The 25,102-nt window shown below is 34.4% G+C and overlaps 1 protein-coding gene across 6 annotated transcripts; it reads left to right on the top strand.

Annotated features, from left to right (window-relative positions):
- Positions 1-7,107: 7,107 nt before the first annotated feature.
- Positions 7,108-20,491, top strand: LOC141664241 (protein SWOLLEN 1-like). 6 transcript variants are annotated; one of them, XM_074470150.1, is made up of 18 exons: positions 7,108-7,444; positions 8,155-10,574; positions 10,760-10,933; positions 11,007-11,222; positions 11,651-11,764; positions 11,941-12,275; positions 12,372-12,838; positions 13,649-13,701; positions 13,787-13,888; positions 13,973-15,541; positions 15,614-15,810; positions 16,053-16,161; positions 16,824-17,004; positions 18,183-18,250; positions 18,331-18,440; positions 18,545-19,375; positions 19,494-19,585; positions 20,200-20,491. In XM_074470150.1, exons 2-17 carry the CDS (start codon positions 8,165-8,167, stop codon positions 19,581-19,583), a joined length of 7,026 nt encoding a protein of 2,341 aa, XP_074326251.1. In that variant the 5' UTR covers positions 7,108-7,444; positions 8,155-8,164; the 3' UTR covers positions 19,584-19,585; positions 20,200-20,491. The 6 variants fall into 6 exon arrangements, with proteins under 6 accessions (XP_074326251.1, XP_074326254.1, XP_074326253.1 ...); XM_074470153.1 differs by having other exon boundaries at positions 13,979-15,541; XM_074470152.1 differs by having other exon boundaries at positions 13,790-13,888.
- The last annotated feature ends 4,611 nt before the right edge of the window (positions 20,492-25,102 follow it).

Below are 25,102 nucleotides of genomic sequence, written 5' to 3' on the forward strand. Positions count from 1 at the left end.
CTTCAATTTCATTTGCACACTTGAGCTTGTTTTTAGATGAGCATTTTCTTGTTTTAAAGCTTCAAGCTCCACCAACAGCAATTCAGATTCTTTCTTCTCACTTTCAAGCTTCTCATTTATCTTTGTTAATCTGCTAACTTCTTCATTAGCAGCAATCATGCTTGTGTGAATGTGAAACATTTTTGTGCTCATCTTTTCAACAGTTTCCTTGTATTGATTTATATTTAAATCAATAGTGGTAAGAGTTGGTGTCTATGCTTTTGATGAGGATGATTCACCTTGCTCCAAAGCCATTAGAGCATAGTTTCCAACTTCCTCATCTTCATCATTATCTGAATCATCCCAACTCTTTCCCTCCGCAATGTAAGCTTTACTTTGTTGCTTTTTCAGAAGAGCTTCATACTTTGCTTCTAGTTCAAGATAAGCTTTGTCTTTCTTAGCCTTCTTGGGTTTCCTGCATTCTGTAGCAAAGTGGCCTATTACATCACAATTGAAGCACCTTATATTAGATCTGTCAACAGATCCAGTTTTGTAACCACTCTTGCTATCAGAATTGTACTTCCCTTTTTCTTTCCAGCTGTTGTCTTTGTTGAACGACTGTCCTTTACTCCTGACGTACCTTGGCTTCTTTACTCTAATGTTAGAGAATTTTCTAGCTAAATAAGCCATTGACTGATTTAGCTCATCCAGTTCCTCAAGAGTATAAAACTCATCTTTTTTCAATTCTAGTATGACTTGCTCCTGTGAATCATTTGTTCTCTGCCCACTTGTTGAGGCAGCTGAAGTTTGAGATCTTAGTTTATCATTGAATGTTTGGCTTTCATTTACAATTAAAGCACTTGAACCTTCCACAACATGTCCTTGACCAGACCTCAACGATTGCCTTTGAATCATCTCTAGTTTATATGTTTTGAGAATTCCATATAGAACTTCCAGCGTTATTCTGCTCAAGTCTCTCCCTTCCCTGATTTCTAAGATTTTCTGTTCCAAATGATCAGGGAGAGTAAGCAAGAACTTTAGATTTACTTCTTCAGCTTCATAGTATTTGTCAAGAAGCTGCAAGTCATTTATCAGCTTGTTGAACCTTTCAAACACATCAATAATGTTTTCCTTTGGTTTAACCATGAAACCCTCATACTGTGAAATCAGTATCCTTCTTTGATTAGATTTAACTTCCTCAGTTCCTTTACAGAGTATTTCAATCTTTTCTCATATTTGCTTGGCAGTGTCACAGTTGACAATATTATTGTACATCACATTGTCAAGTGACTCAATCAATATCAATTGCAAGCTGCTCTACAGGGAAACTTTCTCCTTTTCAGGGTCAGAATACTCAGCAAGATCTTTTGGAGCATAATGGGTTGGGATAACCATGTCTCCATCTGTAGATTCCTCAACTCGAACCATAGGAATGAAGGGCCCATTCTTGAGGATCTGAATGTAGAATAGATTGGCCATACTGATAAACAACATCATTTTCTTTTTCCAAAGAGTGTAGTTAGCTTTGTCAAACGTAGGAATTTTGATGCTACTGATTTTCTGTGTATTCACTCTTCCAAGATCATGAATCTGTTTATTTTCAGATTTTGCTTTGATACCACTTGTTAGGTAATGAATAACACACAGGGGGGGTGAATGTGTTTTACTATTTTTGGGCTTTTCTTGAAAGTTAATGGTTGAACAAAGTAAATTAAAACTTGTGGAGAAAAATGTTCATGCAGAATTTAAATTTGCAGAAAAAAAAGAACACAGATCTTTAAACTCACTTAATTTTATATTAAAAATTAAGATTGTTTTGCTACAAAATTTCTAAGCTCTTCGATGTTAAAGAGCTCAGCTTCTTCTTGAGAGTGATACAAGAGATTTGATCTAAATTGTTACAACTGACTAAGGACCAGTGTTAACTTTATAACTCAGTTAACTGCTGGTTTACACAGTGGATAATAAAACATGCAATTAGCTTTTCTAAACTGTCACTTGTCATATCTATTTATAGAAAAGAAGATCTTCCATTTCTGGCTTAACATATCTTTAGCATCCCGTGTTTACTTTAATCTTCCTCTGTCAGTTAATCTTTGCCATTTATCTTGCACACTCTTCAAGCTGCTTTTTGTAGACTTGTCAATCCAACTGTTGGATTGTTTGTTGATTGTTTATCTTGGATATTGAACTGATCTGTAATTATGTACTTTGAGACTGTACCTTGAGATCTTCAGTTTAAATTTATAGAACACTTGACATCTCGATAAGTACGTAGGCTTATCGAGATCTCTAGCACTCCATATTTAATTTGGCTTGTAGAGGTCTTCAGCTTATCGAGATCTCTAGTCTTCACATCTTCACTTTGACTTATCGATAAGTCTTAGTTCTCTACTGAATGTAGACTTGTCGATAACTCTGAGTTCTCTAGTGAAGGAATGACTTGTTGATATCTTCAATCTCCAGTTCTTCAATTTGGCTTGTCGATATCTTCATGAGTTCTCTAGTAGCTTTCCTGACTTCTCCACTCCAAATTCATTCATTTCTTTTATCTCGATGGATATTGCTCATCCGTCGAGTAGTGATTGTATCCCGACGGATGTGCCTAACAGCAGCCATCCGTTGGCTAGCCAAACTACTATCCCGAGGGATGTTCCTCATCCGTCGGTACTCTCTGCAGCTCGAATGACTTCTCTATAATATTAAATATGTTACTTGTAGAGATGTTGACTTAGAATATTTTTCTCCAAACAGATTTATTCAACTTCAAGCTTCTTCAAAATTCTTCTGAGGCATGATCTTCTTAAGCTTCTTCCAGATAGAATCCTTAGCCTTGATACTGTTTCAGGAAAAAGACTCTAGTCTACTCCTTTTCATTTTTACAGACTTTAAGTATTACAAGTACAAAATATAAATTAAGATAACAATACAACTTACTCAGGGTTGACAAGATGTCTTAGTCTTGTTAAACTACAGACATGTCTTTTACAACAGTTGTATGAAAAGATTGGGAACACGTCTTATGGACGTTGTGACAACCTGCCTTTATGGGTCACTTGATATAGTGACTTTCATATGAAATTTCCTGAAAGATTAAAGTAAGAGGAAATAAAGCCTCATCATTTATTCTCAAGTAAATTATAACGATCAAAATATGGCTTTAAGTAGCATGGTCGTATATGGTATAACATGCTTAGTGAATACCAATTGAGTGAGGGGTATAAAAATCAAGTGTATTTATGTATGTTTATTAAAGGATCTCAAATTGGTTTTGTTATTATTATTGTATACTAACATAAATCTCGTGCGATGCACGGGTTCCCGTTAATATTTAAAATTTTTATTTATCCTGTCATATTATAATTTTAAAATATTTAAATAAATTAATAATAATTATAAATTTATTATAAAAATAATAGGATAACTCATGGTCATAGTTTAGTAGGATAAGTATACTATATTTAATAGTTCAATAATTTAGTAGTTTAGCTGATATATAACACTATTTATTTATATATTTTTAATAATATGATAAGTTGTGCTTGTAGTTTAATAGGATAAGTAGACTGTGTGTAGTAGTTTAACAATTTAGTAGTTTAGTGGATATATAACACTATTTATTTATTTTTAATAACCAAAATTAGGGAATAACCGTTGAACCAAATTATACCCCATTCTGATTATTATAGTATAGTATAGATGTTGATGATCTGAATATTTGAGGTAACCCAGAATAAGTTTATAATGTCACCAATTATTTGAAAAATGAATTTGAGATGTAAGATTATGGAAATACAAAGTTTGGATAGGTATACAAGTGGAGCACTTGTCTTCAGGAATATTTGTTCATCAATCAACCTACATAAAGAAAGTTCTTGATCGGTTTTACATGAACAAATCTCATCCACTAACTAAACCAATGGTTGTTTGGTCACTTGAAGTGGAAAAGGATCCATTTCATTCTGAAAAAGAGGATGAAGATGCTTTTGGACCCGAAATTTCATATCTTAGTGTAATTGGCGCTCTTATGTATATTGCAAAGAACACACAACCTCAAATTACATTTGTAGTCAATCTCTTGACAATATTTAGTTTTAATCCATCTAAAAAATATAGGGATGAAATCAAACATATATTGAGATATTTTCATGGAACAATTGATCTTTGATTATTCTTTCTAAATAATTCAAAATTGCAACTAGTTGGATATGCAGATGATGTGTACCTATCAGACCCACATTTTGGATGATCACAAACAAGTTGATTATTCACATATTGTGGAATTGCTATCTCTTGAAAAGCTACAAAATAGATGATTGTTACAACTTCATCAAATCATGAAGAATTACTTGTAATCTATGAAGCAAGTAGGGAATGTGTCTAGCTAAGATCGATAATCCAACATATTCGACAATCGTGCGGACTATCAAATATCACGTACCTATAGTCTTGTTTGAAGATAAAAGAAGGATTTATTAAAGGAGATTAAACAAAACATAGCTTACCAAAGTCCTTCTATACACACGAATTACAAGAAAATGGTGACATTGCGGTGTAACAAGTTCGCTTGAGTGATAATCTAACGGATATATTTACAAAGTCACTACCCACGTTAACTTTTGAAAAACTGTGAAATACAGTCGGAATGCAAAGATTAGAGAACTTGTTAGGGCTGTTCAAAAAATCCGTCAAACCGTGAATCCGGACTAAACCACGACAATCGGAACCAAGAAAAACTGAAACCGTCAAAATCGTTACTAATGGTTTGGTTGACCGGGTCGTTTATGGATAAATGGTTTGATTTTAGTTTGTAATATTCTAAAACCGGTTAAACCATACTGGACTGTTATATAATAATATATAAAAAGTTCTATTATAAAACTATAAATTAAGATTTTGATTTATGGTTTTATGTGTCAATAGGTGTATAGGTGTATGTGATGTCAAAAACATCAAACTACTTTAAAAATAAAAACTTAAGCTAAGTGTTAACATGTTGTATTTTGCGCTAATTATGTACTTCAAATTTATTTAAATTAAATAAAAGGGTATGCATGTTATTTATAAACTAAATATTTAGAAATATATATTAGTATTTATATATAATATATAATACATACATGTAATAATTTTCATGTTACATCTACTTAAATATTTGTTTTGTTGTAAGTTTAACAAAACCGAAATAAAAATAAATGAGTAAAACTCAAATCGTGGTTCGGAACCGAACCAATCCAATCCATTATTTAATGGTTCGGTTTGGTCTTGCCATTTAAATGGTTTGGTTTTGATTTTTTAAAAACCGTTCATACTTGATCGGTTTGAAGAAAGCGAGAATCCGGTTCTCCAGATCAAACCAATATGTAAGCACCCACTAGACTTGCTATATCAAGATGTCAACATGTGAAACTGTACCTTTTTTTTCCTCGTCAAAGTTTTTAATCTCACTAGATTTTCTCTTGCAAAATTTTAATAAGGCAGTCAATTTCTAAAATAATTAACATTAATAATCAAGGGGAGTGTTATAATATTAAATTATGATTATCAATGTTTAAGTCAACTGGAAGTCTTAAAAATTCACATTTACCAAGACGAGACGGTGTAAAATTCACCTATAAATAGGTCAGCTTGGTTATAATTGTATAAATACGAAAGGGAACAATTATTCATTACTTGTATTTAACCACAATTCATTCATATGCATATTCTCAATTCAAATTTCATATATTATTTCACTTTTTTGCTTGAATAGTTAATATTTTACGACCCGCTTAAATTTGTTGTTACTTTTATTTAAATTAAAAAAACTAAAACTTTGCTTCCTAGTTTTTTAAAGGGAAAGAAGTAAGTGATTAGAAGATAAAGTACTTTCATCTCATTTTTTGAGTGAAAATTTGTTAAATTTGCATTCAAAACCCCTTGTTTTCGCTTCTTTTAAAAATTTGGGAGCATAATTATGAGTGCAAGTAAAACTACTTTACTAGCCCTCCATTTACTTTCTTAACTTTTTAAAACTCGGGAGTAAAAGGAATAAATGCCCCAAATGTCACTATTTGGGAAGGATGACCCTAAATGTCACTTTAGAAAAAGATGACCCAAAATGTCACTTCAAAATGAAGTTTCGTTTACTGATTATGTACATACATCAAAAACGCAAGTGCGTGCTTCGTTTTCATTTTTTTCATTTTTTTCATTTTTTTCAAACTTGAAAACGTTAATTCAAAACATGAATTGGGCCAAAAACTCAACTTGGTCTTCCGTTTTCCCTTTTCTTATAATTTTTAAAAGATTAAGAACGACATTTCAATTAGTATTTTATAGAATAACGCTAGTTGTTTTGCATATCTTTTTTATTCTTTTAACCTAAAATGCTAGATAATATTATATTTTTAAGTTTAAAACGCTACTTTAAGAGATATTTTGTTCGTATCTTATTCATATATATAAATATTTTAATAATTTGAAACCTTAAATTGAGAATTGGTAAACACAAAAATAGTAAAAAGTGGGCTATAATTTAACAATTTTTTAATATTTTAGGATTCACCGACCCCCTTTTAGGTTTTAGAAATATTAAAATATATATTAATAAAACGTAGGCCGATTTAGTGTTTAGGATTTAGGGTTCAAGACATAAAACCCTAATTTATTCTAGACCCTAAATCTTAGGAACCGACCTCTAATTATTAACCGTTTTTAATATATTAGAATTCACCAATTCCCAATTTGGATTTTAAAAATATTAAATTATATATATATATATATCAATAAAACACAGACAAAACACCTCTTTTAATAAAGTTTTGAACTTGAAAATAATATTATTGAGTATTTTGGGTAAAAAAATGCAAAATGATAATGCATTTGCCGTTAACATTGATAACAAAGTTTGGAATCACGTTTATACTTTTAATAATATTATTTAAAATTACGTTTTTCAATTTGAAAAATAAAAAGAAATAAAAAAAATGTAACACGTAATTAAGTTTTTCACCAATAACAAAAACTGCAACTAAAACTCCGTTTTAAAATGATTTTTGGGGCAATTTTTTCCGAGAGTGACGTTGAGCCCAAATAGTGTCATTTCGGGCATCACCGGCTAAAAGTTTGTGGTTATACCCGTTGACTCAACCGGGTTAATTGCACCCAAATTCAAACAAATTGAAAAAAGAAGCCCTAATTGTCAATAACATTTCGTCACTTCACTCGTTTATCACTCTCTCTTCTCACAACTCAAAATCACGAATCTCTCTCTACATATACACACAAATTTAACATCTATACATACACACGGCCAATTGTTATCAATCTTCTCTATCAAACGACCTCACTTAATTTGTGTACAATTAGTAAAAGGAGTTGAAACCCTAGGTTTATGAAGCAGATAGTCAATTGATCAAACAGAGGTTTTGATTCTGTATCTATATGGAGGGAGGTAGCGTCTCTACACTTACTACTTGTTATGGTACTATTCATTTCTCTATTCTATTTGTCGAAAACTAGTTACTTATTTTCGAATTGTGCTGAATATTTGTTAGGTAATTATTCGTTCCTGTTTGATATAGAAAGTGTATGTAATTAGATTATTGTGCGTGTTTGACTATCTGTTTGCGTAAATGTTTACGTTTTTGAGTTTAATGTTATTAGGAAGTGTGAGTAGATTAGGTTTGTTTCGATTTGTAAATAACGTATCTCCTCAAAGAGAATTATATGCAAGGGTTTTAGTAATTATTGTACGCGCATGCGTAGTTGTTTGCCTGTATATAGCTAATACTGTTTTTAGCATGGTTAAGAACCTGTTTCTTATGGAATATTTTTTAAACAATTGATTTACAAAAACTTGTATTATTCCCTATTTTGGACCGTGTAAACTGTTGGGGTAAAAATTGCGTTTTTCTAAATTGACATGCATCTTTTTATTACACAGAACTCTCTATGTACATAGACATATATAAATCATGTAACATAATTTTTTTTTAGAGATTGAAAGTGAAAATAATCAATAAAATTTATATAGAATGATGATTGATAGGGGGTCTGTAACATTAGCTGACACCTTAAGAACCATTTTCCCTTTCGCTCTATGTCTAATATATAGAAAGAGAAAGAAAATTTATATTTTCTATTTCTAGGATTGTAGTAAGTTTGGCTCTTTGCTGACATTGATATTTTTAGGCATACTCCAATGGATTATGACAACGATGACTCTCAAGACCATAGTCATTGGTTAAGTGGTGAAAAGAGCTCCAAGCCACCTCCAGTTTTGTGTCCTTATGATCTTCCAAAGTTCGATTTTGATGATAATCTCCAAACTCAGCTAGACTTTGATCCTTTGGTTGAAAACGAAGTTTTTCTTGGAATTTCAACTCAGGAAGACAATCAGTGGATTGAGGATATCTCCCAAGATAGTGGTGCAATTGAGTTTACTTCAAGTGCAACGGAATCCTGTTCCATTTCAAGGCGTAACAATGTTTGGTTTGAGGCAACATCCTTAGAATCTGTTGAAATGTTGTTAAAAGCAGTTGGGCAGGAAGATAGCGTCCTTGGAGAAGCTGCTATAGAGGAATCATATTCTGAAAATCAGACAGGTAGTTTAGTAAAGGAAATGGAGCCTATTCTAAAGCAAGATGATGAAGTGGATGATAATATTCTCACACAATCTGTATCACAGATAGACATTGTTACGGATGGGTCGGAAGGTAGTGCTTTGACTGATAATCCTAGTGTTGTATATACGTCAGATGCTCAAAGAGATAATCCCCCCTATTGTGGAATCTCTGGTGAAAAAGAATTGAATCTTGCTGGTATGGTCATTGTGACTGAGGAAAATTTGGAACCTGATAGAAAGTGTGATGATGCCGATGGAAGGGAAGCTGAAAATTCAATTCTTAAATCACCAACCGACAACACCATGGAACTTTCTTCTGTCTCCGGAGTACACTTAGGGATAGTAAACGTGGAGAATGCAGGTTCTGTTACACATAATGTTATTTTTAACTCTGGAGAAAAAGAATCGAATCTTGCTGGTATGGTCATTGTGAATGAGGAAAATTTGGAACCTGATAGAAAGTGTGATGATGCCGATGGAAGGGAAGCTGAAAATTCAATTCTTCAATCACCAACCGACAACACCATGGAACCTTCTTCTGTCTCCGGAGTTCACTTAGGGACAGTAAACGTGGAGAATGCAGGTTCTGTTACACATAATGTTATTTCTAACTCTGGAGAAAAAGAATCGAATCTTGCTGGTATGGTCATTGTGAATGAGGAAAATTTGGAACCTGATAGAAAGTGTGATGATGCCGATGGAAGGGAAGCTGAAAATTCAATTCTTCAATCACCAACCGACAACACCATGGAACCTTCTTCTGTCTCCGGAGTTCACTTAGGGATAGTAAACGTGGAGAATGCAGGTTCTGTTACACATAATGTTATTTCTAACTCTGGAGAAAAAGAATCGAATCTTGCTGGTATGGTCATTGTGAATGAGGAAAATTTGGAACCTGATAGAAAGTGTGATGATGCCGATGGAAGGGATGCTGAAAATTCAATTCTTCAATCACCAACCGACAACACCATGGAACCTTCTTCTGTCTCCGGAGTACACTTAGGGATAGTAAACGTGGAGAATGCAGGTTCTGTTACACATAATGTTATTTCTAACTCTGGAGAAATGATTGATCAGGAGAACAGAGATCAAGTTACCGATATATCTGCTGAATCCGTAGATGCTCTTCTTGCAGACAACTCTGAAGGAGTTGTGGAACATAATGGTCAGAGCACAGAGTCCACTATAGTTGATGAAATATTAAATGGAAGCACAGGTAAAACTTCTGCCGACAGGGGAGAATATCCACATTGTGTTTATACAATGGTGGAGTCCTTGATAGAAAGTAAAGTCGAGGTTTACACCACCACTTCACAGGAGCCTTTAGAATTACCTACGAAGGTGGACAGTCATTTGCGTAAAGAATATGTCGACGATATAACTTCCAAACAATCCTCTCAGCATTGCAAGTATGTGGTATGTTCTGAAGGCCGTGAACCTCTGCATGAGGACTCTCCTGCAGTCTGTCAAGGGGATAGGAGTCATGATGAGAAGGCAATTGAGGCTAAAGATACAGAGCCTGTGCCTTTAGCGACTCCAGAGCTTAAAGTGGGTTGTGTTGAAGATAGTAAGTGTCTTGGCAATCAAGTGGTTAGCTTAGAGGGCCAAAACATTGTCATCTGCAGTAATGAGGTAGACACTTCATCTTGTCCAGAGATAGAGATGGATTCTGAGGCTGGAAAGGATAAGTTTCTTGAAAATAACCATCAAAGGAATACAAATGTTTCATTAGCGGCGTCTGTGTTTGTAGACGATGCGTCTGGTAAACAGGATGTCGGAAGTGCTGAAGTTCTTGATGGTCTTTCTAGTTTGACGAGTACATGCTCTTCAGCTGAGTTGCTTATGGGACGGTCTGTGAAAACAAATTTGATTCCTGAAGGTTGTCGATTACCTTATACACTTGGCGAATCAGAAAAGTCGATAGAGAAAGATATTGATTATCAGGAGGTTGCAAAATGCAAAGCTTCTAGCGGCACCCAAGAACAAGGTTTGTATCATGAAGCAGGTTTTTTTCTTAGTTTTTCAAAGCACACATCAATAGTTTTTCATAAGCTACTGAAATTGCTTTCTTTGGTTAGTCAGCTGTTCCTCTTTACTTTGTTTAGAACAATTAGGGAGACCCCGGACCAAATTCATCCTATTGCAACACACGTATTAAATCTGTTTTTGCAGCTGAGGAAGTTAGTTTCAATGAGCCGGCTGAACCTGAGGTTGGGGTGAATTCTGTGGACGATGACAGAACATATGCAGCTGAAACTGAAGGCCGTGAAGACACAGACTTGTCTTCTCTGAAGGAATCTTTAGAATTGGCAACTGGTCTAAAGCCTGTGAATGAATATGATAAAGGTACCTTTTGTAAAATCACACTATAATTACTGCATGGGACGGTTGCTCAGCTATGGTAATATATGTCTTGCAGCTAGCCAGGGCGACCAAGAAGCAACTGATGCTGGTACAGAATGCTCCGAGAAGCTAGAACTGTGTTCCGCTTCAGTCATTTTGATAAAGAAGCCGGTTGATGTCACTGCAGCAGCAGAGAGTGATGATAATAATAATATACCGCTTCGAGAACCAGGGGTTTTCGAGCCTGCTGCAATGGAGATACACGACAAAGCGGCATTGGTAGAAGCTTCAGGTGACTTATATGTGTCAGTTTGTTTGACAAGCCCGCTGTCCTTTTGTATTTTCTTGTTTTGTAGTTTTTACATTTTTCTGGTAATCTTATTGTTTCGGGACCCCTCCATTGTCCACATTCTTACTAAAATGTACTTAATAATATGATTTTTAGTTAATGGCACTTCCACTACAAACCTTCATATTTAATATAAAGTTGAACATTTATTTTCCTTGCTTCTCAGTTGTCATGACCTTTACTTGTCACATCTTGTAAAACATATGCATTTGGAGTCTTGACATATTCTTATTAATACTTCGTTACATTTACTGTACAGATAATTTTGTAGTTAAACATAAAATATTAGATTTCTGTGATTGGCAATACAAGAACTGGTGTGATAAATGCCGTCTCAGTGCTTAACTCAAGAAAATTTGTTGATCTTACAGAAGCTATGTCAGTATCTGTAGCGGAGCCCTGTTTGGATCAGAGAAGAAATGATCATGAAGCTATTGTGTCTTCTGAGACCCAGATAACTGAACAGATTGGGCCTAGCACTAAAGGCATGTTTGTGACTGTATTTTTTTATATTCTAAATTTAGGTTACAGCTTTTTGGGGTCTTTTTTAATATTTCTTCATGAAACGGTTTTAATTTTGCAGTCTTAGTTTCTGGGAAATCTTTGAACTACTAATAATAATATTAATAATTTTTTTTATTATTATTGTATGATTGATTAGATGGAGGTCAAGCTTCTGTTGATATTGCCTGTCCTTCCACGTATGGTTATGACGGTATGAATGAAGATGGACGCTATCCTGTGCACTTGTTAGAAGATAACTGTGAAGGAAGGAAACTGGAGATTAAAGAGACAGCAAATGACAGTTTCCAGCATACTAAGTCGCTTGATGCTGATGGAACAACTACATCCGTTCCTTTGCCCCCAGAAAATGAAACCACTAGAGAATCTAGTAGCTTTACCTTCGATGTCCGTCCATCCATTGCTTCGTACGAAGGGAAATATGGTGGGGGTTGCCTATCATTTCCCAGCATCCAAGTAGACCAAGTACATACAGTATGCTTTCACAATTTAAATTTGAAGCCCGTTGCATTTTATCGAACTCGTCCTAAATATTTTGATAATTTGTATAATATTGGACCACCAATGCAGGAAATTAAGGGATCTCCTTTGGCACCTATTAGCACCCAGATGGTGCCAGAGGTTTCTCGTGAAACTCCTCAGGCACCTCTAGTCATAGGGGAGAAGGCACATGTAGGTGATAAAGTAACTCCTGAGCGTAAAACGAAGCGAGCTTCTGGCAAGGCAACTGTTAGAAGTGCCAAGAAAGGAAACAATGTGATGGAAGTCATATCTGGAATTCAATCAGATGAAGTAAATAAATCGCCAGTGCCCATTTATACTCCCAGGACTGGGCAGCCCTCGCAGTTTAGAGAGTTGAAGACCTGTAGCGATGTTGCAAGAAGTGGTACAAAACCAGTGGCCTTGCTTCCTATCCCCCCATCCAATCTTCCGGATTTGAACACCTCAGTTCCTACAGCTTCATATATCCAGCAGCCTTTCACAGATCTTCAGCAAGTGCAACTACGAGCGCAGATATTTGTTTATGGATCTCTTATGTGAGTTTTACTCCTTATCACTTAAATGTATTATTGCATTACATGATTACCCAAATATATCAATGGAATATATCAGTGATTACATAATTGCATTACCTGCATTCTGAAATATTGGCAGGATTCGGATAACTGCATTCTTTTGTTTAAAAAATATTTGACTTGATTACATAATTGCATTACAGAAGAACTTAATGCTTTGTGTACAAAGGCTAGACTCCTATCTTACTCTGATATGGGCCATACGCCCATACCCGTGTCGGACACTTGGGCACAATACTTATTTCCTGTTGTATTTTTAAAATGAATGGTGGACACTTTACCCTAGTGAACAGCCACACGTAAATAAACTTCGGGATGCAAAAAGAAATAGATAAGAAAGGAGAAATGAGAAAAGAGAAGAGGAGAAGAAGATTACTGCATGCAAAGTCCTCTACAAAGTCATATTTGGTTCAAGTTCTATTGTTATTTTTGCTGCAAAAATTTCATCTATGATACTTTTCAATAATAAGTTATACAGGGACAGGGTCCTGTATCCCAGTTTCCAGATATTACCCAAGTCTGGGTAACAGAGTAGACTCAATGACACGGGTTTTTTTCTTTAAAGTGTCATTGAGAAAGGAAATAAGCAGTTGCGTGATCTTAATTAGCATAAGTATATCAATGGAAGATGTTGTCACTCTAAACAGTAGATTCTTGACAATATGTGTGTCAGTGTGTACATTAACAATTAGTTGGTAGATCATTTCTCTTGTTTATTAATTGCGTAGAGTATGAAGTTTCTAAGTTATGTTAAATTACGGCTCTCTGCAGACAAGAGTCCGCACCTGATGAAGCATGCATGATCTCAGCTTTTGACCAACCTGGTTAGTGTATATATAGCTATAGCTCCTTTGCATCTTCATACTATTATGCAAGCTTGTGACTAGTGTGTTATATAATATTTCTTAGAAGGTGGTGGGAATGTTTGGGGGCCAGCTTGGCGTGCCTGTGTTGAAAGGGTTCAATCTCGGAAATCCCATTCCAGCAATATGGGAACCCCTATACCATCAGGTTCGGATCTTAGTATCTCCAGTGTGATTTTATATAATTGGTTTGGCCATTTGTCTCATTGTATATCTGGAATGTAATCGAAAGGTGCAGGTGGGAGGGCTTCTGGTCAACTGGCTAAACACAGTGCACTTCAAAATAAAATTCTCCCTTCAACTTCAGGTCGATCTATCAGCAAGAGTATACCATCACCAGCTGTCTCTCCTATTATACCTTTATCCTCACCCTTATGGAATGTTTCGACCCCTTCTGATGGTTTGCAGTCCAGTGGCATGCCAAGTCATCAGCCACTTAATCCATTGAATTCTTATCAGGTACCCGGGACAAGGAATTTTGTAGGACACACTCCCTTGTGGCCCACTCAGAGCCCTTTATCAAGTATGTGGACTGCTTCTCCACAGACTCCTGCCTCTGATGCAACTGCTCGATTCTTTTTGCTTCCCAGTACAGAACCTGTGAAACCAATCCCTGTCATAGATTCATCTTTGCCAAGTTTTCCCGGCATGAACATTGCAGTACTTCCATATGTTCCTTGTGATAGCAGCGGTACTTCTATTTCTACTGGTACTTCCCAGCATGATATAAGTAAAGCGGCAGCCATTCCCCGGTCTGCTGATTCTAAGCCTAGAAAGAGAAAGAAAGTTCTTGCTTCTGAAGGTTCTGGCCAAATCCAATTGCTTTCTTCAAACCAGGGAGCATCAGTCTGGCCCCCTGGTGTTAATAATCAGTTTTTTCCTGTTCCTGAGACTGTTAGCCAGAAGTTGTTGCTTCCTCAATGTCGAACAGAATCAGCGCAAACTGCTGCTGCCAGTAGTCTCTTCTCTACATCAATTGCTGTAACTGCTCCTGATCGCTCTAAATCTGCAAGCAGTCCTAGCAAATTTCCTGCAGCTGTGTCTCCCATGTTTTCTGGAAATCAACTTAATAGAATGAATCAGAATCCGGGGATGAGTGTTGTCCCAGGAGAGACATCAAGTACAGTTGAGGAGGCTAAGCTACATGCTGAGACTGCTGCCGCACATGCTGCCAAAGCTTTTAGTCACTATCATGATATTTGGAACCAGTTGACCAAACAGAAGGATTCGGGTGTGATAACTGACGTTGAAGCGGAACTTGCTTCTTCAGCTGTGGCAATCACAGCGGCTACTTCTGTTGCAAGGGCAGCAGCTGCGGCAGCTATGGTTGCATCAAATGTTGCTGTCCAAGCAAAACTAATGGCCGATGAGGTAACTTTCTCAAGTGCAGTTATGGATCCAACTCCTAGCAATAGTTTAAGTAACACAAGTTCATCAGCCATATTAAAGAGAGGGGATGGAAGTGTGTCTTCCAGCTCAATCATTGCAGTTGCCAGGGAAGCAGCTAAGAAGAGGGTTGAAGCTGCTTCAGCTGCCTCGAAACATGCTGAAAATTTAGATGCCATTGTGGAAGCAGCTGAACTGGCAGCAGAAGCAGTATCTCAAGCCGGAAAAATACTCTCTGTTGGTGGTTCTTTGCCTTTAAGTGAGTTAAAAGAATTAGCTCCGGTGGGTTCTGAATGGAGTGCAGATAAACACACTGCTGACTGTGATCAACCAAAAGCTTTTACTATTGAGCTCTTTAATTTTTCGGCGGAAGAACCCAACGGAGGACCATCTGGTGTGGAGTCCAAGAAAGCTGGTATATTTTCTTTCTTAGAAGAATTTTGTAAAGCTCGAAATGGTTGTAACTCCGTTTGTGATGGTTTTTTAGGTAAATTCCCAAGCCTGAAAAAGGGATCATTCAGGGCTCAAAGAGGTGGCAGGGCATCTGAGTTGGAAAAAAGTACGGGTTTCGTCCCTGAAGAAGAGGCTGAACTACGATCTTTTTCTTCTATTTCTGATGATGCATGTGCTAATGCAGTTGGACCATCAATTGAAAGTGGGATGAAGGAGGGGTGCCTTGTTGAGGTTTGTAAAACAATTTTTTTATGGTATACAGTCTTTTGACTTGCGTTTTGTATATTAAAGCACCACATAAGCTTTTCTGGAACTTCTTGCATATCAGCTGTTCTTTTGCATGTGTTTTTTTGTTGCTGCTTATTATAATAAGGTTTTCCTTCAACTGAGCAATGTGACTTGCTGACTTTACATACATATATGTATGGTTACTTTATATTAACTGTGGATCATCACGATATTATCAATTGCAGGTCTTCAAAGATTGTGGCAATTATAAAGCAGCATGGTATTCAGCCACTATTTTGGAGTTGAAGGACAGAAGAGCATATTTGTGTTACACCGATCTCCAAGCAGAAGAGGGTAAGATCTTACAGATTTAACTGTGTTGTTGCATTGTGTGATTGATTTGGTTGTTTCCGTCAACATGTAATACACAACATTACAATAAACTTTCATCAAAATTTTCTTGCTGAGGCCATCAGATAGAGATATTTGATCTAAGTAGTCATTTCGGTTCAGCAAAAAATCATCACTAACTACATATCAAACCATTGTATCATGGCAATATGTGGATCATCTATCATTATTTTATAAAAGAATTCATTTGGACGTATATCTTTGAATTAAGTAAAAAATGTTCATCGTTTTTAATACTATTAACAACTTATTCATTTTGCTGAGTAATTAAAATAAAATACACGAGTTGGATTACTAGATCTATATTTTGAATAGTCGTGGTTATGTTTGTAATTTTAGTGATTGATTATTTAATAATCAACAGGATAGAGATTTGATAATTTGTAAGATCTTTTTAGTTCATTGAAATTATTAGTTTAAGCAGGTTCACGTATTCATGATTACCCGTCTAATCATAACAGCCATCATAGAGAACTTTAGATGGAAAACACGTGGATATGAAATTCCTGGGCCTGATGAACATATGTGTGTGAGCTAGTATGTTTTTCCCCCCAAAAATTAATACTTTTGGACCTTATTAACCATTTGGTATTCGATATGTTTAGGGATTGGGAATTTAAAAGAATGGGTGCCACTTCAAGGTGATTATATTAGCATGCCGACAATTCGTCTTGCCCATCCTACAACCAATATGAGATTTGACGGAACCAGTAGGAAACGTAAAGCAGCAGTGGTGGATTATTCATGGTTAGTTGGAGACAGAGTGGATGTATGGATGCAGGATTGGTAAGTATGTTTGTGTGAAATATACCCATGTAGTTTTTCTGATTAGGTCCTGCCTGATCTTATTGCTCCCTTGTGTTGCTTAAAGCTGAAAAGTAACTTTGCATGGACTGATTAAAGCAACAGTGACAACCTTCAGTTTTAAGAATTAAATTCTTTAGTATTGTTATGGCTAGAATTATTGATGTTCGCTACTGTGAGCATCTAAAATCGTATTTCTTTGCTTTGTACTGTTTAGCAGCTTAAGAATTGTTTATTTGAATCACACAAATTACTTGTAACTTAAGTATACAATGCGGGTATCTGACTTTGATAGAGTGGTAAAACCGGAAAATACCACGTTGTAGTTCCAAACTTAATCAAACATTTCCACTTAATCCCTGCACAGAATGCTAAAATGTCACTTAATTGAGACTGGAGGAAGTAGTAATCTGCTCATGCGTGGAGGCACACTACTGCAATTTAAGCTATGCAATAGTTGTTAAGTGCATCAACTATCTTCTAACATATTCTAATAGGCCAGTACAATGTTATCATCATTGTGTTATTAGATCTGTTCCTCCATCAGGTCGCGAATCGAGATTGATCTTATTTAATATTACTTGAATTATTAAAGCTGTGTAAATTGTGTAATATTTAGAAAAGTGGTGTGATAAATACACTTGCTTCGCTGTAATGATTATTTTTTGGTTTTAAACTGGATAAGTTTTTTATGGTCATGCATGTTCTGTAATGGCTATTTTATAAAGTAAAGTATCCATGGTCATGTTCCTCATAATTAATATCTTAAGTTTAGGTTATTTATACTTTATAACCTTCAACCTGTTTTTTTATCAAGTATTACATTTTACAGAACTATCTCTTTATTTTATTTTGTTTTAGTGTGTGTGTGTTTTACGTTTACCCTATAATTTTTGGTTTTCTGGGCCAGAATATTTGCAGTTTCCGTCCTTCCATTCATTGTTCAAGATGTATATGATTGTATCTAATGTGAATACATATGCGTGGGAAAAAATCCACTTATTCTTGAATCTTGATTTTTTTTAGTTGTAATGTTTTTTTAAGATTTTTGCTTAGTGCAATGCATTAGCTAAGACTTGGAAGAACTTGTTTGATTATCTTTAATGGTGCTATGATTAACAAGTATTGTTCCTCAACATTCAATTTGCATTTTTTTTAAGCTGGCGCGAGGGAGTTGTAAAAGAGAAAAGCAAAAATGATGAGACTATGTTAATAATCGATATCCCAGGTATGCATGATCCTACATAGTGAAAATGTTCTCAATTTTGATTAATAGTTTAAAAGAATTTCGTAAAAATAAATTTGCAGCGCTTGGGGACACATCCGTTGCAAGAGCTTGGCATCTTCGGCCAACTCTCACTTGGCAGGATGGGAAATGGACTGAGTGGTCCAGTCCAAGACTGCACTCCCCATCCCAGGTTCAATATGATATTTTTTTCAGTTCATGGAAATTTGTCATTTTGCTTATTGCTTAGTTGAATACCTGCTTAATTTTTTGATTGAAAAAGTATTCTTCTTTTAGGGACATGTGCCACAGGAAAAAAGAATGAGGCTGGGTAGTCCTGTAGAGGCCAAAGGACAGGAAAAAAATTCATTAGGTGTTGATCTTGTAGAATCAGGGAAACATAAAGAGCCGAATCTGCTGCCTATACTCGAAAATGAGAAAGAATTCAATATTGGTAAGAGTACAGTGAAAGAGAATAAACAACGGTCACGGAGGACACTGAGAAATGGTTTGCAGAAAGAAGGTTCAAGGGTGGTTTTTGGTGTTCCTGAACCAGGAAAGAAACGAAAATTTATGGACGTAAGCAAACATTCTGATTCTGATCAGAGCAGGAAGAATATGAACACAGATGATTCTGTTAAATTTGCAAGGTATATGGCACCTCAAGTGTCAGGATCTCGTAGATGGAAAAATTCTGCCAAAATTGACTTCAAAGAAAAGCAAGTTGCTGAAGAACCAAAAGTTTTTAGGTCTGGTAAACCACCAGTTGCCTCTGGTAGAACTCAGCCTCGAAAAGTTAATAACTCTGCCTTCACTAAATCCTCACGTGCTGCTACAGTAACAGATAGAATTTCAGACGGCGCCATAAGCAGCGAAGAGTATAATACTTGTCAGGACAATCTGTTGGAATTCGAATCTGTTTCTGATTCTCAGGATACATCGGAGGTTCAAACTTTAGTTGCTCCGAAAAAAGGTTCCTCTTCTAATGATAGAATCGAGAGGCATAATAAAGGAAAAAGTGTACCTTTTGGTGGAAGAATGGGTAAAAAAAATGAACTGCAGGAAAAATTAGTTCCTGAGTTTGTTGAACAGCGTAGATCATATCGTACAATACAACCAACTTCAAGGGTAAGTTTTTAACTCTAGTTTTTTTATGGCATCTTGACAATGAACATATTAACAGACCATCATTAATAAGCCCTTTTATGCTATACTATAGGACTTACTGATTGTATGTCTCTTGCAGCTACTAGAGGGATTGCAAAGCTCGCTGTCCATTACAAAGATGCCTTCTTCCAGTAGAAGTCATAAAAACCAGAGCAGGAGTAAATTTTGAAGGTGAGTGGGGCAACTCTATCTTAACAATTGAGGAGTCACGTGATTAACATGGTTGACTAGTTTTAAAGTAAGAAATCGGTTCAAGTTGGTAGTATTCTGCAAAAATGAGTTCTTGGAAATCGGAGAGTACTCGGAGAACTAATATTATTTTTGTATTTTTACTTAACTATTAAATTCACCTGTTAAATTTTAGTGTAAAAATGTTAAAAATATTTTTTTGTTATTTATTAATAATCTATTTTAACTACTTAGTAATATTTTTAATAATATACTATTAACATTTCTGTTCAAATATCACTATCACTTGATAATTCTTATCAACACAACTAAAAATAAATTATGATACTCAAGTACATATATTTTGCGCTATCACTTAAATTAATACTAAAAATTTGAATGATTCAAGATAAGGTTTGACTCATAGTACTTGGAATTTGACCTAGTTGTATGAAAATCAGTTTTGGACCCGAATCGGTACAACTCGGATCGGATCAAACCTTGTAAATGGGTGGGTACTAGGCCGACTCAGCGATTTTGGAACATTACTTATTGTACGCACTACGTCTGTTTATGGCTTGTTGAAGTATTGATCATCTGCTGGATATTTTTGACAGGAAACACCAAGGTTAAGAGGATTTTTCAGATAGAATGTTGATCTTCAGCAGAAGATAACTGGACGACCAATGTAATGTTTATATTTGTAGCTGGTGGTAAAAGTAGGAGATATCCTTTGTGGTGCTTAAGTTGTAGAAAATGTTTGATGTTCTTCCTGGTGATTAAGCTGTAGAAAGTAGAGTAGGTGGTAGATGTTCATATGTCTGTAGTTACTCAGCATTTATGTTGTGATATCTGGGATTCTGATCTTATTTGAAAGTTTGCATATGGATGTCAACATGTTATGTTGAATTTGCAATTCTTTTAAATTTATTTTCTTGCATCTTCTCTAGTTAGAGCAAGCTAAAATGGTTATCGGAAATGATATAAATTAATGGTTAGCTAAAATTTGCTGAAACCCCGCCGCGTTAGTTGTAGCTATATTTAAATAACAATATTTTGTTATTATTATTATTAGTAAAATAAAATGGGTGATAAAAGCATACATTTGTGGTTGGAGAAAAGGAACGAGGGTGAAAAAGAAGTGGGAAATGAGTGAATGAGTTTTAGAGGATATATAGGTAGAAGACCAAAACAGAATATTTATAATTAATTATACTTAAAATGAGTCGATGGTTAGTGTGGTGTTTTTTAGTGGATAGCTATATTTATTTACAACTAAATTATGTAGTATCTTTGTATGTTACTTAAAAATAATATAACTTATATAAACTCATAGGATTCTATTTATTTAGAACATCTATTACATATTTTTAAGATCACTCTTAAATATAATAAAAATTATTAACTATTAGCAATTAAATGTACATTTATCTAATATTCTTTATATTCATTTAATTTTTATATTATTAAAAGTAACTTAAAGTGATGGAAGTACAAAATAAAGGGGAAAGAGTGAGAGAATTGAGGAGAGAGAGAGGAGATTCTTAAACTTTGATGTTTCTAAGAGCAAGTCCCAACACCTCCCTTAAAATCCCTTAAACATGCTCTTAACTCCAAATATAAGAAATATGATAAAAAATTACCCTCCAACAGTGTCTTAGTAGTTCCTTATATCACTAATACACCTCCCTCATGCCTTATTTTTAAAAGCAAGTCAAACAGTCTGTTAACAGATTCCTTATAAATATTATAAAATATTAACTCTTAGTGATTTAAGACATAATTTTGAATTTCAACTCCAACAATATTCCTTATCTTCAATCCTTATAATAATAATAATAATAATAAATTTGAATGGGATATGAAAGGAAGAGAGAGAAAAGAATTAAAAGGAAGAGATAAAAATCAATTTTTTATTGATAAAAATGATATAAGGGATGACTTGTGATTTCTTAAAGATAAGGTACGAGAGAAGTGTCTTAGTGATATAAGGAACCACTAAGACACTATTGGAGTGCAATTTTATGTCATCTTCCTTATATTTGGACTTAAGAGTATGTTTAAGAGAGCTGTTGGACTTGCTCTAAGGAACTACAAGTCATCCCTTATTTTATTTTTATCAATAAAAAATTAATTTATCTCTCTTCATTCTAATTTTTTTCTCTCTCTTTCTTTCATACCTCATTCAAATTTATTATTATAATAATTATAAGGAATGAAGATAAGGATCATTGTTGGAGTTCAAATTAAAAATAATGTATTAAATCACTAAGAGTTAATATTTTATAATATTTATAAGGAAATTAAGAGACTGTTGGACTTGCTCTAAGAGTTGTTTGGAGCTCAAATTTAAGCATAGCTCTTTATTTTTCTAACTTAAGAGTGTGTATGAAGAGATCGTTGGATATGCTATTATCAAGACATAAGGTAGTACAACTGCAACAACATTTTTTTATTTTGGTCACTTACCATTATTTAAGTCCAATAAACTAGTTATTCAAACTTTTAAGTTGAAATTTAAGGAACGAGGACAAAAATTATTTTCCAACAGTCTTTTAATGATTTTTTTAAATCACGAAAAAGTATCTCCAACATACCTTTAACTCATTCTTTAAATTAATATTAAAAAATTTGCTCTTAACAAGTTAGTAAATTGGTCAAGAACTCCAACTATACTCTTGATATTAGCTATTTATTCATAAATTATTAATAAACCAATTCCACAATAACCAAAAGTTGTGCAATGATTGGTGAATATAATATTTTTATTAATAAAATATAAGTTAAGAGCTACCGGTTGTTCTTAAAAATGAAAAGAGAGAAGAAACTTTTAAAGTTTTAAAGAACCCTAAGAAGTCTCTTAAAATATCTCCAATAGTATTGGTTAAAATAACATAAAATAGTAATTATGTAAAATTTGTCTAATATGTTAGTTCATTTACTCCGAAGGAGTTGGCTATTGTCACATCTGTGTTCAAGAAACACACACGAGCATGCATTAATATATAATAAGAAGCCATTTATATGTTATTAAAGACTTTAACTTTGTTACTCGTTATTTTCAATAATTAGTAGATAATATATATTGTTAAATAAGAAGAATATTATATGTGTACCTGTGTATGTATTCAATGATTAGCTGCTTATGTGTTAGCTTAATATTTTAATATTTTTATGAGAGCAATTACTATATTTTATGACATAAATATAGATTTGTATTGTTCTAGATTATTAATAAAATTTTAGGAAGAGATTCGTATTTAGATGTTTAAAAAGTGAAGGACTCTTATAGCACTTGATTTTAATTAATATAAGTTAGAATATAAGTTAATTGTAATTTCAATATTAATTTATTTATAAGAATTTATAAAATGTAGTAATAATATTTCATCAATTATTTATTTTTAAATGAATTTCTGATTTTATTTAATTGCGGGTCCAATGTAAAATTCAAAAATATTTCAAACAATTATGGAAATTTTTATTTTATTAGTTTTCAATTATTCCGGGAATTTTAAATTATTTCGGTAATTTTTGTGATTATTTTTAACCGTAATTTGGTTCGTTAAGAAGTAAAAGTGGGACGGAACCAGCAGGGGGTACGTGTCACATTAAATCTCAATTTCTATATACAAATTGATACGTGACAGGTTTTTAGGAGATAAACAACACAAAAAAGAAGAAAAAAAAAACACACACACCGCCATACTCCCGCCCCTCTTTCTTCCCTTTACTCTGATTTTCCCCGTTCCCATTGAGTTTTCCGGCCGCCATGGAAGTTTCCGGTTGCTTGCTTTAGCTGGGTTATGTTTCTGCTGATTATAAATATATATACATACGTTTATGTGGGTGTGTATATGCGTATGATCAGTGGTGTTGGTTTGCTTTGTGCCGCCCCTTTTTGTTTTCCGGCCAGGGCGATGGTGACGCGTGTGGGTGTTGTGCGCATGTGTGCGTATTGTTGTTGTGTTAATTCGAATCTTCTTGTTGGGGATTATTCGAATTGTTTTTTCATTTTTGGTGAAAATTCGATGAAATATTCTTAATTTTTCGAATTTTATTTTTGGATTATTCCAAAAGTTTAATCGGCGAAATTTGCATTGGAAACCCGTATTAAACGGGTACCACCAAATTTTGCCGCCGTTAGCGATGAATTTCGATGAGCTTACGATGGACCGTAATGATTATTCTGAGTCCTACCAATTACTGAATATTATTTCCGTAATAAGAGTTAGTCGTCTATACATATTTAAGTCGTAATTGTATAGTTGGATTGTGAATTGTGATTGATTGGTAGTTATAATCATATAACCTGCTACTTGGATTCTTGTTGTGCATGTTGTAAAGATGCATAAACGCTTGGATTAACTAAAGGCGTTGTGACCGTCAATACTATAATATCAAAGATAGGCCTAACTAGCCTTTAAACGTGAATTAGTAGTCTTTGTTGCTATCAATGTGAATTTCTAGCCTTTGTTGCTATCAGTGTGAATTTCTAGCCTTTTTGGCTATCAACATGAATTATGAGCCTTTGAGACAAATAAAGTGAAACAATGTGAATTCCGGAATGATACTAAAAGATTAATTGGTCACAACAATAAAAGTCAAGAAAATATTAGAGTATAGGTATTCATGTACATGACATAAGTATTTTGTTGTTCTTTTATATGTGTTAAATCCGTTAGAGTAAAAGTTATAATGATTTATGCTCATTGAGTTGCAACTCGTATCAAATGCAAATAGTTTACAGGTTATCCTAAAAACTAGACTTTTGCGTGATATCAAGTTGGAGTGGTAATTACTGGCTTAAGTTACAGGTCGGCCAACTAATGCTCTGTACTCCCTACTCTTCAGTTATTGTGTATATAGCTATATGTAGCTAAGTCTTTTGGGAAGTTATTTGTAATATTTTGTGTCGAACTCTGTTTGTATAATTTAAGTAAAAATGTGGGTTTGTAATTGTAATATGTTGGTGAGACTGCGTAGCTGTATGAACAGTTACGTGATAACTCAACATGAGAACAACACTAGAACATGACATGTTAATAATACTGCGATTACACAAGAAATCAGAAGAGATGAAGACAAGGCAAATACAAAGAATAAAGATTAGAAGAAAGCTTGAAGTCTGTTTACGGGTCATTGAAAGAAATTCATTAATATGATCATGCCTTAGTGAAGAATAAAGGTTAAAGTCCTTTAGGGTTTCAGAAATGATGAAAATTCAGTGTATAAGGGCTACCAGAAGATTTCAGTGTATTGACATTGATTAAGGATAGACAAAGTATGAAATATAGGAATATGAAGAATTGAAGATAGGGTAAAAGACAGAGGTTAAAGAAGACAGCTGCAGTCTTGAAGTTATACTCACTAACATGAGTTCATTTATATGTTCAAGCGTCGGTGAAGAACAGTGAATGAAGTATTCAAGATTGTAGTAGCAATGAAGAAGTTGTCTAAGTACTAGAAGGATTCCAGTGAAAGTACATTTGTTTATTGACAGTCAGTATTCGAAGCGAT

This window comes from Apium graveolens, chromosome 6, assembly GCF_009905375.1.
Source record: "Apium graveolens cultivar Ventura chromosome 6, ASM990537v1, whole genome shotgun sequence".
NCBI classification, from domain to species: Eukaryota; Viridiplantae; Streptophyta; class Magnoliopsida; order Apiales; family Apiaceae; genus Apium; species Apium graveolens.